This window comes from Etheostoma cragini, chromosome 9 (assembly GCF_013103735.1).
Source record: "Etheostoma cragini isolate CJK2018 chromosome 9, CSU_Ecrag_1.0, whole genome shotgun sequence".
Classification (NCBI taxonomy): Eukaryota; Metazoa; Chordata; class Actinopteri; order Perciformes; family Percidae; genus Etheostoma; species Etheostoma cragini.
Genome location: NC_048415.1, coordinates 27,265,261 through 27,281,489, shown reverse-complemented (window position 1 = coordinate 27,281,489; position 16,229 = coordinate 27,265,261). Strand labels below are relative to the sequence as shown.

At 41.0% G+C, this 16,229-nt stretch overlaps 1 protein-coding gene and 1 long non-coding RNA gene across 30 annotated transcripts in view; one reads left to right on the top strand and one right to left on the bottom strand.

The window, feature by feature from the left end:
* The window catches only part of ptprfa (protein tyrosine phosphatase receptor type Fa), a 362,404-nt gene that overhangs the window by 36,358 nt on the left and 309,817 nt on the right, over nt 1-16,229 (bottom strand). For 18 of the 29 annotated variants that reach the window (XM_034882227.1, XM_034882229.1, XM_034882226.1 and 15 more), the window contains 4 exons: nt 13,153-13,164; nt 10,716-10,825; nt 7,768-7,800; nt 6,651-6,748 (listed from right to left, as the gene is read on the bottom strand). In XM_034882227.1, coding sequence (XP_034738118.1) covers nt 6,651-6,748; nt 7,768-7,800; nt 10,716-10,825; nt 13,153-13,164 — 253 coding nt within the window. The remainder of the gene's footprint in view (nt 1-6,650; nt 6,749-7,767; nt 7,801-10,715; nt 10,826-13,152; nt 13,165-16,229) is intronic. The other 11 variants (XM_034882238.1, XM_034882252.1, XM_034882242.1 and 8 more) reach the window with 3 other exon arrangements.
* Nucleotides 526-14,325, top strand: LOC117950868. The gene is made up of 3 exons (XR_004657997.1): nt 526-631; nt 7,347-7,351; nt 14,314-14,325. It is a non-coding gene; the product is annotated as an uncharacterized LOC117950868 (long non-coding RNA).

Genomic DNA, 16,229 nt, shown 5'->3' with positions numbered 1-16,229 from the left:
CCACCAACAAAAAAAACAATGCAAGTAAACACAGCCAGAGGAATAGTCGGGCGTGAAGCATGTGGATTTGTGTATGGCAGAGTCAGGTTTACACTCAGCACCCGCTGCTACATTCACTGAGTTAGGAATAATAACTCACTTATGTCTAATACACGTTACAGGAGTCTGTGTTGGCTCTCAATTACATCTTACATCTTATCTATTTCTCCCTTTCAGATGAGAATCACATTCACTTTCTGAGTGTTGTTAAAATGAATCAAAATACATATACAAACTATGGGGATTTTTATCTGATGCTTCTGTAACTTCCACTGTTTGCATCCAGTGTATACTAGTGTATATCCACGATCTTCTACTTCCAGGATTGCTCTGTTGCCGCCAGAAATTTGGCGGGACGTAACTTCCAGAACATCGGCGAGTATTAAGGATGACTAGTGCTGTCAGTTAAACACGTTATTAACGGCGGTAACGCAAACCCATTTTATTGGCGTCAATTTTTTTAACACAACTTTAACGTTCTAACGTTAGAAAAACTACAACACCACACCAGATCTAGCTAGACCGAGAACATAACGACAGGCACGCTGCACACACGCCGTTTGGGCTTGCGAGCCGGCCAAAGAGTAGTAACGTCAATGGACGCCATAAAAATTCTAAATGGAAAGTTTACTTTTTTTTTTAAGTTGCCAAATGTTCCATTGACGAGACCAAAGTGATCTTTGTGTGTTGTCGTTTTGAACTGAGCTATCATTGCAGCACGGGGCTTGAACACTACAGTAGGCTATGTGCCAACAATGTTTTCAATAAAAAAACGTTTTTCTACCTTTTTTATCGACTTTTCTATGTCGAGAGGATTAAAATGAGAACAAAAATAATGGGACAAAAAGAAATCAAGGAACATTTAGAATAAAACTGACATTGATGCAATTAATCGCGATTCAAAATTTTATTCTTTTGACAGCACTAAGGATGATATTAACATGCCACTCTTGTTGTAAATGCTTTGTCATTTCCAGAATTAGATGGGTCCTTATATATGTCATTTTTTAAAATATGTGTGGAAGTGTTTATGAGTTGTTACTCTGATAGCCAGCATCATAGTTCATCACACAAACTTCTATAATTATTATGATTCACACCAAATGGTGACTTTTGGGGAAATAAATGGAATGGTAAACTTCTGTAAAGTGTCTGGAGATATTATAAAATTCAATTGAATTGAATGAATTTATTGTGTTTGTGAGATATGCATTTGCCATTGCGTTGGCCCAATGAGCATATTTGTTCTTTTGTAAAGAGATAGTCATCGATCCTCAAGTGGATCCGACTAGGCAATCTAATTGGTCAACTAGAAATTAGAAAGTGCTCTTATCAGCATGACAACACATCCAGAGCACACCATGCTCATCACTCAAAATGTTTCAATCAAAAACATACAAAAACCAGGAACCGCAGTGGAACACACAGAAACTCTCCAACATTGTTATGTAAAGTGATTCATCAGATTGAACAATTTGTTTTTTAACAGCGCTCTTGAGACAGTTATTGGAAATGTTTGGATCACGTCAGCTGTGTCGGCCTGGCGCTATGTTAATGAACGTCCGTTACATTAAAGCCATTGCCAAATGAGTTCATACAAAGCTAATTAAGACTATCAGCTCCACGCAGCTCTCTCTGTATTTCTCAGTATGGATATGTTCAGAAAATAGGGTTGTCCGGTGACAATTATGACCTCTTCTAAAAAGTCCATCATGTTTTTTTACTCCTCCGTGTCCTCGAGAGCCTCAAATAGTAACGCCAACAGTCCAGAACCAGAGCGTCTAAATATGACGCATCACTAACAAACGCCAAAGGTATCTGACCAAGCACTGCTTTTCGACGCGATAGGACTGAGAATGTGTTGGTTTTTCATGGGTGGTTTTTATTCAATTTGGGAAAATCTCATGATCTCCACAAAGCTACAAAGCTAACTTTAGCTTAAGTCGGCTATCTGACTAAACAGGGCGGGTCTAGAAATCAAAATCGTCTCTGTTGCTTGTTTTATTTTGAGAGCATATTGCGCCACAATATGAATACAGTTTGAGTACAACTCATCTTTTGTTGGTAACCATTGCATTTGAGGGTTTGATTTAATATCATATTGTTGGAACTTGGAAGTTGGAAGTGATGCTTACTTTTGCGAAGGCCAAGCCGCACCTCTGTTGTGCCAATACTGACGTTAAATCCCACTCTTGAGTGTTATAATGCTCAAACAGATATTAATAACAGCATTGATCCTTACCAATGCAGAGGTGAGGCTCAGTTAACAGTTTTACTAGTATAAACCAGCTTTTACGCATTTGCTATGGCTAATAAATGGATGTAATCATTATTATGTGATGAAAAGAATTAAAGTTATATATGGAGTGTATGAAGTGGTCTCAAGTGGACCCCAAACTCATACATCAGATGTAACAAGCTGTAAGATCCTCTTGCGGGTCTCATTTTAAATGCAGCCATTATGAGCTTTTCATTTCAAGGCCTGGTGCTCTTACCATAGACTAATGGCTGGTAGCGCCGATGCAACAGGACACAGGAGGACATACAACAAATGTCTGTAAGTGTGTGTGTGTGTGTGTGTGTGAGTGAGAGAGTGTGTGTTTGTGTGTGTGTGTGTGTGTGTGTGTGTGTGTGTGTGTGTGTGTGTGTATTTGTTTTTGCGCGTATGTGTGGGTGTGACACTTTGAACTGGTCCCTTCAAACCTCTGCTCTGGTGAAGAGGGCACACAGCCTCAGCAACCCCCCCCCCCATCCTCACCACTTTCTACAGCGGGACAATAGAGCGCATAGTGACCAGCTGCATCTCTGTCTGGTCTGGGTCCTGCACCACCTCAGACTGGAAACGTGTAGAGGGACTGCACCTCCTTCCATCCATGACACTGCTCGCAGACGCCGCCTGACCAGGGCTCAGCCAATCACTAAGGACCCCTCCCATCACAACCATTACCAGGGCCTAGTCAATCACTAAGGACCCCTCCCACCCAAATTATGACAGGCCTCAGTTAGTCACTAAGGACCCCTCCCACTCCAACCATGACAAGGCTCAGTCAGTCACTAAGGACCCCTCCCACCCCAACCATGACAGGGCTCAGTTAGTCACTAAGGACCCCTCCCACCCCAACCATGACAGGGCTCAGTTAATAGGCTTGTTCAAGGTGAACTGAGCCTCGCCTGTAAAGTGGATGAGAGCAGGCGGCAGCAGCCGGGGGCGGGGACAAAAAGCTTTGGTAAAGTCGGACAGTTTTCAGCCGATTCCAGCCGCCTTCAGACTGAACAGGAAGTGACAAAAACACTTGCAATTCCGATTTAATAAAATACAATCAGACCCACATATCAGCTGGTACACAGTCTCTAGTTGTTTTAATTGTGACAGAGGAACTCTCAAAATGCTCTACACGCAATCTGTTGTTGATTTTAATTAACAACAGACTGTAGATGATCCGTGATCTGAACGGACTTAGTCTCTCTGACTTCCAAACGTCTATCAGCCACACAACATGGGTTCTGTACAGAATAAGTCTTTAAATCAGACAAATAGTCAAATAGTCAAATAGACAAAAAGTTTATCTAAAACGTCAGCTGATAGGCTGGCGTTTCCCAGAATGCTCTGGATCCGCCTGGGTCTTGCAGTCGGCAAAAAGCAATCAATCTCATCTCGAACGAGTCTACCCATTAAGGACCCCTCCCACCCCAACCATGACAGGGCTCAGGCAATCACCAAGGACCCCTCCCACCCTAACCATGCACTGTTCTCCCTGCTGCCCTCTGGCAGAAGGTTCAGCAGCTTCATATGCAGAACAACCAGGTCCCACAACAGCTTTATCCCCCCAAGTCACAATACTGCTGAACTCCGTCTGAACCCCCCCCCCCTCCCCCCCATACCTACAACACTAGTTACTTTACATGGACACTGTGAACCCTATTTTCACTTATGTAACTTTAAATATACTCATTTCACTGCAATACATCCTGCTGCTATTGCACTAGTCATTATCATCTTATAATAAAAAATAATACATTTTTAATTTCTATATTGCACATACTTATATTTAAACTGTTTCTCTTTTTACTTGTATTCTGTTTGTTTCCTTTTTTGGGGGCCTTGCAATGAAATCTTGCTCAACTGTATATGTGAATGTGCAGTTGAATGACAATAAAGTCTGTCTAAGTCTGTCTAAGTCTAAGTGTGTGTGTGTGTGTGTGTGTGTTTGAGACGATGTGAGCCCGATCATTGCAGTGGATTGTAATTGCATTCACTCTTGCTTTTACTGATCCTGAGAAGATATCCAGATACAGATTTAATTTTTTAAATGTAATTAATAACCTTGCACCACAGATAAGCACTAACCTCTAGTTAAGTCTGGAACTGTGAGATGTTACATTGAGATGGCTTTTTGAGGCATTTGATTAATTGTGTGTGTGTGTGTGTGTGTGTGTGTGTGTGTGAGAGAGGGAAAGACCTAGTGCCTCGGCCATCCCCAATCTCCAGATCAAACTTTATTGAATTCCACGGTATCAGTTTACACATCAGCCACTGTGATTTTTGGTTTCATTTTCTGAGCCCACTAGATGGCGCTCTTTGTTCAACAAAGGGTTGAAAACACACTGAATTGCCATTCTTTGAGCCTTTTTCTTTTTAAATCAATAGCGCCATGTAGTGGGCTCAGAAAATAAATAAAATGGTTCATGAAGATTCATGAGGCTTCGTTTGGCCATCACTAATTCCTGATTACCAGCAGAAACAAAGAGCAAATATTCAGACGGAAGGGACCTGAACCAATCGGTTCGTACCTTGGGTAAAAACTCCCAGTCTATGTCATGTGTTTTTTTTGGAGATGGCAAATTACGGTGTCTTTAAGGGTGTCCTGTGGAGAGTGCTGTGAGAATAAAGGGGCTGGGACTGTTGCTATGAGGCATCCAGTCCTTGTCTAAGAGGGACGAGAGTAAGTAATAATAATCAGGTCATCATTTTAATTATTAGACTAGTCAGCATCCCTGTCAGTGGATACGTGGCTTAGTATCATCCAATACCCAACATTTCATATTTTTCATCCACATGGTTTGTTCAAAGACAGGCTTATCAAAATATTCTAAACTGACTTGTTATTATCTTGTTTGGCAAACACAACAACCTGTCTCCACAAAGTTCCCTCCATTTCACCATATTGGGTAAGAAAAAAACTTGGAAAGGTAGAAAAGTTGATGCAGCTGCTGTTTCATAATTTAAATGCCCTCTTCCTTCTAGGGTACATAAACAGTGCACCCATCTGTCCTGGTTTATCCGCTGGAAATTCACCACTTTAAATGCAAATTACCTTCCATTGTAGGACATCAACAAGCCATAATCCCTCACTGGCTTTTACAGTAGGTAAAGACAGTGGGTAATACATATTATTTTTGGAAAGGAGGCAGAGATTTATGCATACTTAGCAGCATCCTTTTAAAAATAACCAATGCTGAACTTTAACTCTGTAATGGGGAGCCAGCTCAATACACGAGTAGAAACATCAGGCTTGGAATATGTGATGTATTTTAGTGAGAAAATAGAATATTGATTTGAAAGATGCATGGGAATGGGAAAAAAATATGTATCCCTGGCCTGACTGAAACAAAAAGCAGTTTCCAATATCACTGAGTAACACGTAAAAAAAAATAACTAGGGTAAAATTCATAGTTTTCAGGGCAGAGCAGACATTGTAATGCCGCATAAGATCGTCTGAAAAAGTATTTATATGAAATTACATGGTTTGACCATGAAGATGGGAGATACAGTTAGCTTGACTGAAGACGTGGCTTGCATGGGTGGTCACTTTCAACGTCATTCTAGCGGTAACGTTAGAATGATAGAGCTGCACGTATAATTGCACACATCCACAATATGCTCCTCTCTGGGTTTTCATTCTGAGATGGGATTATGTAGAAACACAGCTAGTCTCTCTTTGGTTTGTGCTTCCAATTGAACAATATCTATCTGACATTATGAATACAGCATGGTAAGAGCTGAGCTGACTAGTAATGGAGCGCAGCTTTGTTTTGCCCTGATATATATTTATTGTGTGTACAGATATATATATTAATATACTGTATAGTCTGTCCGCTTTTTGGATTAGATTAGATAATACTTTATTTATCCCACAATGGGGAAATTCCCTTGTTACAGCAGTTTACTTTCTACAATAAAAAAAGAACAACAAACCAACAAACAACAGGCAGATAACAGTCAATATGCAAAAAGTACTGAATGAATGTAAAGTGGCATTTCAATAAAATGTATTGTTAAGTGAAATTAGGTGGTAATTAACGTAAGTGAATGAGTGATGTGAAATTAAATAGGATTACGTGTAATTAAATAATACAGCAAAAGTAAGTAGCCATAGTATCCTGATTTGATATTGAATGATATTGAGTCTAACCATAGTATAAATAAGTACTCGGAATGGAAAAATATAAATACAGATAATACAAATATACTTAGAGTCATGGTGAGTGGTGATTAATTGAAGCAGGAAAGTGTAGCTAAGTATTAAAACAAAGTCGTTTTTTGCCTTGGTCACTGAATTGGACCTGATAGAACGTTTCTTCCCCCCCCCCATGTATGAGAGCTGGGTTACCTCGTACTCCTGAGAGAAGCGAAGACCGTCATTGGCCTTGAGTCTCTCTATGTAGTCCGCCAGGTCACAGACGGCGATGGGAGGATGTTCCCTCATCCCTGCAGGGAGAGGTGGAACGGTAAGTACAGTTCACACACACACACACACACACACACACACACACACACACACACACACACACACACACACACACACACACACACACACACACACACACACACAGTCCTGTCTGGTTATCTTTGTGGGGACCAGTCATTGACATAATGCATTCCCTAGCCCCTTACCCTAACCTTAACCATCAAACCTAAATGCCTAACCTTATCCCTTACCCTAACCCTAACCATAACCTAACTCTAACCCTACTCCTAACACCAAGTCTTATTCCTAAACAAGCCCTTTAATGTTATGGGGACCAGCATTTTGTCCCAACAAAGCTGTCAGGTCCCCTGAAGTATACTGTATTCAGTTTTTGGTCCCCACAAATGTAGCAAAACCAGTCCCCCCCCCACACACACACACAAAGGGTCCAAAATCAACATCAACTGTACAATCGGCAAGTGTCTGGTAGATTTGCTTCACACAACAGGCAAAAAACAATAGTGATCTATGATTGTCTGGTAAAATTTCACGCACGCACGCACACACACATGCACGCACACACGCACCAGAGTGTAGATGCATGTTGAAGGCTCAGAGCTAACGTGTCAGAGTGTTATGGGGTGACAGTGAGGGTGCTGTGTGTTGAGAAGAGGGATGAAGTATGACTGTGCAGCTCTTCAACAGCATGCCATAACCACACCGGTGAACATGCATGCTGATTGGTTAAAGAAATCCCATTAAGCCATAAGTGAGTGTGAAAGTGCCACACTGGTGGTTGGGGTGTTAAGAGTACCTACAGTATCTTAAACTGGCCTTTGTTTCAATATATCTATATTTTGAATGTCTTTCTACTGTATTTTATTTCAAATCTCAGTTTTAATGACATGGACAGACCATGAGGGAAGCATATGGAGTTTAATAAGTGGGCTCTAGTTCAAATGGGTGCTATGTAAAAAGAAAGGGAAGGAGGTGGGGATGGAGGAAATATCAGTAAAACACAAGAGGGATAAAAACTAACTTGGAGTATTCGGGCAACTGAGGCCACTGGAACCTGTGGGGGGGGAGACCAGGAAAAACAAACAGAACAGGGGTCAGTTAGAAAAAGACAGAAAAACGAAAATAACACATGGATCTGTTTTGTGCGGTGCAGCTTTATTTGTAAAATATATCTTACAGTTTTTTCATTGCTAAACCATTAGCATTCGTTCTAACTGTAAAGATAAAAAGTTAGTATTTTCTGTCTTGGTGTTTGATGCTGGTGTTTTTACTCTGTGTGTTCTGAGTGACAGTGTGTGTTATCTCAGTGAGGGTTGTTCATAGTGTGTGGTGCACTGAGCCTGTTTTGAGACGTGTGTTAAGAGTTGTGTTGCTTGGAATGAGTTTTGCAGCTGTACTGTTTAGTTCAGGTGACTGTTGGTAGTGCAGACTGTAGTTAGAGTTTTGCACACGCGGTCACTGGCAATTGAAAAAAAAAAACTGTAATATTCATTGCATCCTAGCACAGATGAAGCGGCTTCAAGCAATTTTCTGCAGGGTGGTGCAGCAGAGGGAGTGTCAAAGAATGGTCCATTTGTGTGACATCCTTATGTGTTCTTAAACCCCCCACCGCCCATAAAGCACTAGTAGACTTTGTAATATAATGCACAATCCCCCTCCAAAACAATTGGAAATTGGAAAATAAATGTCGGACAGCTGACGCAGGCAGTCTGAACGCAGCCTTAGTCATGCTTCAGGTCTCTGGGGGTGCAAATGTTAGTCATCGGTTGTTCAGTTTGTCCGGTCTCCACCTGAAGGCATGGTTAAATTATGTTTCCGATCAATGAAATTGAAAAAAAGGCTGTTGTGTTTGCAAATACCCCAAAAATGGCTCCTTAGGGAGATCAATCTGTTGCTTACACATTCTTAAAATATGTCTCCAGTAAACCTATTGCCCCTAGCTTTCCAAATATTAAAGACAGAGATGCTACTCCTTTGGATAAAGTCACCATTCCCATAGAGAGGCGTCGGCAGAGAGAACAAATCCTTTCTTCCAGGAAAACTGCATAGTATCCTTCCAGACCTTAAGAGAATAGTAAACCAAGGATTAAGTGATGTTATGTATTTTGCAGTTAAGCAGGCCCCGTGGGGGGAATGGTGAGCAAGCCGAAGGATCTATACAGAGAGCTGAGTTGAGATGTGATTGTAGCCAACTGCTGATAGAAAAACAAAAAATCGTCTCACCCTCATCATTCCTTCTCCAGGAGTGAGTTATTTTATTATCTATTCCTAGGGGAGTTTTAGATAGAATCAGTAAATGAGAAATTGGAACTCAAGCCTTGTCAGATCACTGTCCTATTAGTGTGATGGTTATTCCACTGTATAATAACCCTTCTTGTAGACAGGGAGTAGAAGTTATGACTAAAGAAATGGATTTTTTATTTGATGGTGAATGAAACACTGGCAATTAGTTCTTCAGTGTTATGGGAAACTGGAAGTTTTAGAGGCTTTAAGGCCACCCGGTGAGCTTTCACTGGAGGGGGAACAAAGGTTGGCGGGGAAATGAGTTGCTGAATTTCTGTTGGAGTAAACAACATCTGCCAAATACCCTCCCACTGCTACCTTAGGTAAATGCCAGCCATCTGATTGAGAAGAGGAACATGGATAAAACACAATGACAAACCTCCCACTGAGTTTAAAACCTCCCACTGAAAGACAGGCGGGAGGAAGAAATAAGAGGAGTAGTTGGATGGGTGAAGAGATCAGTGAAAACGTCTGGCAGGAGAGTGACTTAGGAGACAAAGAGAAAGTAAAACAGAGAGAGTTATAGTCAGAGAATAGAGAAAAGAAACAGTCTTCCTGGTTCATATAACTAAAAGTAGTTTTGATTGGAGGAAAGGAGGATGTTAATTGATGTCATATCCGCGTAGGGAGAAGGTCAGGTTTGATGGATGGATCAGCAAAACATCAGGTTCTAAAACAAGAGACTGCTCTCCGTTTCCAACCGACAGTCAACGTTTTCTTCAAAGCAGGATCACTATCGACCAAACACTGTCCATACAACTAGTCTATATCAACACAACTCAATTTCCAGGATTATTCAAGTGCTGCCTTCAATTCTGCTGGATGTCCCTCATTATCGGCCAAATGCCCTTCACCTTCCACTTTCATTGCGTTGTAATTCTAAACTCCGTTGGATTTATGAGGACTATGATTATCTGCTTCTCAGATCTCTGCAGAATAAATCCAGACAGCTAGCTAGACTATCTGTCCAATCTGAGTTTTCTGTTGACAACTATAACAACCTTTTAACTTTCACATACTCCACCAAAACTAGTTCCTTCCCTATTTTACAAAGGCACCGCTGCTCCGTCTGGCGTTTAGCGCTGCCCAAAACGATTGTGATTGGTTAAAATAAAGTTTTTCTCCCATCCTGGAATGCTGTGTAGACTAGCCAGACCTTCCTCTGCAGCGCTCTGGAGGAAGGGGCGGTAATGCGAGACTACTGTGTTTACACAGTCTACGGTTTGTACAACAGCCACTGAGTTTGTCTATGATGATCTTAAAAGGTAAAGATCACAGCGTGATTGGTTGATTGGTCTTTATTTGCCTCGCAAATGCTCCAAAAAAATCAGCCTTATTTGTAAAAACATTACGCCGCTTTATCGCAGCAAAATATTCCCATTTTGTGTGAAAGTGGTCAGGACAAAACAATGGTTCACACCGGTATCGAAGAAATAAAAATGAAAACCAACCCTAGTAATAAGCTGCGTGTGCAAACCATCTATCGGGTCATTTATTGGGTAAGGACAGTTGTGTCAAGAGACAAAAACCTAAGCAGATATCTGTCAGTATTATCACGGCTACGGGTACATCAGGGAGATAATATGGAACTCGGTAAGTGTTTGTGTGTGGTCAACTTGAATAAATAGGAGCTTATAGCTTCTAGGTACACTGTGTGCGTGTGTGTGTGTGTGTGTGTGTGCATGCCTTGTGTTTGATAGTTGAGTCTCCTCATCTCCACAGGGTCTGAGGAGTGGGCCAACAGTGAGTCCTTGACCCCCGCCATGTGCTCATCCTTGGCTGGAGATGTTCGTTTCCTGGTGGAATCAAGAAATGGTGTGATGAGAGAAGGCAACCATGTGAACAACTCAAAGTACAGGGACCCTCTTGTCATAGATTTAACCATTTATTGCCACAAATGGAAATACAGTTATGCCTGTGGCTGATGGCTCTGGTCTCGATAATGCTCCTTGGACCAGCCAAGCAGCATAAGCTGAAACAGGGAGAAACCCTAGTACACTTTAAGTCATGTTAGGACTCTGAACTAGGAAGGTGGAGGCTGGGGTGGTGGAAGCGAAGCGTTGCCAGTGTAGCAGGGACCAGTGAGTAGGGAGGCATATTTAAAAGCACCACCTTAATGTGAGAATGGCTGCAAATGGCATGTGGCTGATAGGAATGATATTCAATCCGCAGGCGTTCGACTTCCATGTCTTGCATGAGCTAACGCTAAGCTAAATGTTCTTTATCTCGATTCTGTTTGAAATGGGAGGAGGTCCAGACAAAAATGTTTGTTTGAACTATTACAAAAATATAAGAATGCTCCATTGAAACAGTAGCATGCACAATTATTATATTCTAAATGGATTATGGATGTCTATCCTTGAGGGTCAGTGGAGATCCTGATATCACTGTAAAGAATGAATGATGTATAGATGTTACAGAGAAGGAGTGCTAGAAAATAAAAAATAAAATACAATAAAACACAGACAGCAGTAAACACGTGTACTGTACTATTAGTCCATTTAGTCAGAAAGGATTAGATATACTTGGAAAAATCAATCAGTCTATCAATAAATCAATTTTTCACGTAAAATCATATAGAATAACGTTCTAGTCATAAGTAATAAATGCATAAAATAACATGATTTGCCTCTTTCACTTTTTTTGAAACCAGACCACAATTTGCCCTAACTGTGTGTTTGACTCGTTACTACATCTCAGCAGTGATATAGGAAGTCAATTCATGTATTGTGTTATTACCATATCCCTATGCATATCCATTGACTTATTTACACCCCACTTTGCTGTGTAATGCCTACTTAATCTGCACTTCATGTAGCCCGTTGTATTCTGTGTTTCTGCATTGTATGTAATGTGAAACTTTATGTTGTCTTGCACGCTTATGCTTGAAGCTGTTCTCAATGGCCTATCTGCTTAAATAAAGGTTTAATAATTGAATAAAAGTAGGAAGCAATGTGCAGTATGTGGTAGTCTCCCTTGAATAAAAGCAACAGATGATATCCTGTAACTCTGGAAAGTATACATGTATGTATTTACTGTAAGTCCTCAATATATACCATGCTCTAAACATGGATCATAAAAACAATTAGAAAAAATTATAGGAAAGCAAAAATGGGAGAAAGAATTAGGAATTTTGATTTACACTGAACAATAGGAGGACATGTTCACATTTAGGGCTTACAAGATAAACATTCTGTACTTCTAATTCTAACATTCTTTTACTACCACAAATAAATATGCTAAATATGATTTGTCTGCATCAAGTGTTGGAGGGAATGGGAAGAATTTGAGGCAAATTTCTACCCAAATATTTTGGTAATGTTAAATGTTACAACGGACTGGTGTGAAAAGGGTAAATAGAAAATATTATAAAAGACATTCACAGATGTAATGCCTTCTGGGAAAAGGGACAAATATTAAATCAGGCTACATTCACATTGCTACGTACCTTTTGGTTATTAACCCTCATGTTATCCTTGGGTCAAATTTGACCCGTTTTGAGTTAATTTTTCAGTTTTTTACGTCACAAAAAATGGGCCGTTGAAATACTACAAGGGTTAAAGTTTTGAGCCAAAAGCGGTGTGTTTTTTAGCTCCAGTAGAAGAATTAAGCTCTGTTTAAATTTACACGCAAGGACCTCATATCTCATCAACATTCTCGTATACAGGGCATAAATAGGAGGCAGTGTGTAGACCCCGCCTTCTGTTGGTAGTTGCCATGGTTACGTTAGTAGCTTGGTCTCAGAGAACGAGACGTCGAGGCCGATAAGACAAAGCGTTGTCAGTGTGGGTGTCACCAAAGGTCTCAGTTTGCGACCTTTGAGCCTGAATCACAACTCCACAGATTCCAAACCAAAACGGGTCAGAAGTGTTTCCAAATGTCTCCGGTTTAGGGGCCAGAGCAGGCGGAATGGGGGGGAGGGGGGGGTATGTAGCAGAAGATATTCCTTTTAAAACCAAAACATAGCAGTGTAAATGTAGCCTAAGTATGTTGACGATAAGACAGTTTTTGAATGTGTTTACAAGAAATTGGAGGTAAAAAGGAAGGGTAGATAAATGGAAAGAGATACTGGAGCAAATTAAAAGAGTGGGGAAATGCTGTAAGAACAGACAGCGGCACTAACCTTTCTTGTTTGCTGCATCCACAGAAAGCGGGCAGAATGAGAGAGAGGGAGCAGAAAGAGAGAGAGAAAGGATTCATTTACAAGTTGTCAGCAGTAGGGATACCACACGGAGTCACAGTGGAGGAGAAGTGCACCTGACAGATCACATTACAGCACCAAACTTATTACTCCTACTGCTCCCTTCTTTATCTGATCCACAGTCAGCGGAGCAGCTTCTCCTTCCAACGTCTGAGATCTCCAGCTTACATGCATCTTCTTTTATTGCTATTTAGAATTATACGATCAGTGTGAAATATGACATGTTGGTGGTCGCTTCTTACTGATACTAATGCTGTCTTCACACACAGTCCTTTAAACTCAGTCCCCTTAAAGAAGACCTTTTTTCATTTACATTGTTAATTTACTTGAAAGGGGGGGGGGGGGGGGGGGGGGGGGGGGGTTACACCCCCTCTGTTGGTCCACTTGGGCACTATGCAAGTATCTAATTGCCAGCATAAAAGCTTTTTAAGCTTAACCCTCATTTTTTACTTAGGTCAAATTGAAAAAACACAAAAAAAGCACCCACAACTTTGAAAAAGTGACAAAAATGTGGGAAAAAGCGAGAATGTTGAAAATCCTTTCTTTTTCATGTTTGATGGGAAGACAACTCAAGGGTTAAACTTGTCCCTGCCACATATCGAAATAAATACATGCATTAAAATGTGTGTGTAAAATAAAAGGTGCAATGGGGTCTGTTCATGTAATAAAATGTACCAGGATAAGGCAGGAGTGAAAATAAGAAATGTGGTCTTAAAGGATAGGTTTGCAGTTTTTCAAGTAAATATATTACTCACAATCTCATATGTATGCTGGGTTGTTTATCTATGTAATGATTTCTTCTGTTCATATTGACATCCCTTCCCAGCAACAACTACACTGTGAAAGAGGATGGGAACGCAATCCTCAGTCCTCATTTCTAAATTCAGCTAAGGTTAAAATGGGGTTTAGAATTTGTATAGGATTCTATTTCCTCTTTGTGTTCCCAACTGACTCTGTTGCAGCGCAGAGATAACCCTCTGATCTACTCTAGTATGGGATTTATGGATTTATGTGGAAAGCAACAAATCAAATCTTTGTTACTAGATCTTTCCAAGGAAATCATTACGCATCTGCCCATCGCAGGTTTCTTTTTGAATATCCCTTAAAAATCTGTATGGCATCAAGTTTATTGCATAACTTGCAAGCATTCTAAAACATGCTCACACAAAAACTTTTCACACGTGCAGATTTTAGTCTTCACGCACCTAGGGATTGGGAAAGAATGGCAGCAAGTAGCACAATAACCCTATCCCACTAAACCATGTTAGCTGAGGCTGCATTAAATGTTAGAGATAAGGGTACATCGGGAAAGGATTTACGCACATTTCAAAAGCATCGCGCATATCCCAAGAACCGAACGGATGAGAGCCACTTATATATTTCTTTCTTTACAGGGCTCACTTGCTCTACATCGCTAGCCTAGAAATCTGGACCCGTTCCTAGTGTCAGTCTAGAAACTCTCTGTTGGCTTGAGAGCTAGAATGAAAAAATTCTGGTGAGGCCAATCACATCCTGTATAGAGTCAGTGGCTGGGCTTAACATAAGGACGGCAGAGTTGCAACGGTTACGCGGGAATTCCCAGGTACTTCAAAACAAAGAAGATTTCTGCTGCTAGCGAACAGCAGCCTTTCCAATCGGCTTCGGTCGTGACTCTGGAAGTCTTGGAGTTAAGCTCTGGAGTCATTCTTTAAAAAGGAGGATGTGTTTGGAGTTCTGCCAACTGGGTACGGTAGCACTATCCTATTGCGTGCAGAGGGAATTTGAAAGACAACCGTTTATCCCGCCCCTCGGATTAAGCCCTGCCAATGGGGGGGTTCCAAGACCCAGAATCTTGATGTGGGTCTGGCTTGTCAGGATACTATAAGTGCAGGTGCCGTTCTTACCCTCTCCCTGTTTTGTTTCACACTTGCAAACGCCTGTACAACTCTTGATTGTTGAATTGGTGCGCAGAGGGCGCTTTATTCAAACAGTTTTGATCACTAACCATCATGGCTAGTTGATTTTAAAAGTTGCCATCCAATCAGATTTTCCACTAGCCACGTTTTTTTTCAAATTAATTTAACTTGAACCTTAGCTCCTCTGGTTTGTTTGTCTTCTCCATTTCAGCCTAGCTCGTAATCGATCGCACGCACACTAGCCTACGGTTGTCTGACGCATCACGACTTGGTGTTCATGGGAAATGTAGGATAAGTACTACAAGTAGTGTTGCCAGACAAAGATTACGTTTCCAAGCCAAAGACACACAAAAATGCCTAACTTTCTTGGCTGAAAACAGACCAATCTGGAAACACTGACTTGGTGCATCATTTCTGCAGCCTGCCGATTCAAACAGACGCTTTGCTTCATTCATCAAAAAATGCAGTATCACAAAGGTTAAGATATACTGAACATATACATTACCCAATGCATGCTAAACTCAATTTTCAAGGTGTACTAAAATAAATGTAAACTACTGAAAACATTTAACTTTCTATAATACCGTTATATATTTAGGAAAATGTGTTCTAGCAATGTAATAAATATTTGATTTATAAGAATGAAACATGCAATACATCAACTTAGTCTTGCAACACCAAGTGATTTCAGTTTGAGTTGCTTTCCTCAGAGACTCCCCAGTACCAACATTACTAAACAAATCCTGACACATCAAGAGAGAACGAGCAAAATGAGAAAAAGACTAAACAAGTGTTGCCATTCCAACACAGCAGTAGCCATATGGAAGCCCCCGTCAGCAGCTCCAGATGTTTGATCCAAGCACAGGAAGCATGGGCCAACTGTTAGCCTGGAAGGGCAGCGCCGTGGGGCAACTCACAGCGCTTTCCTCCCATATGCCATGGAGGGCCTTTGCCTTCAGGCCGGCTCAGCGAGAATAAATGTCTGTCTGTACTTTAGAAAATACTCCAGTCTGACCATTTCTTGGTGCCTGACTCTTGTTAAATGTTGTTGTCATCTGCTGTGCTGAAGAAAAATGCTCCAGGCCTTTCTCTGGACTGGGCTTA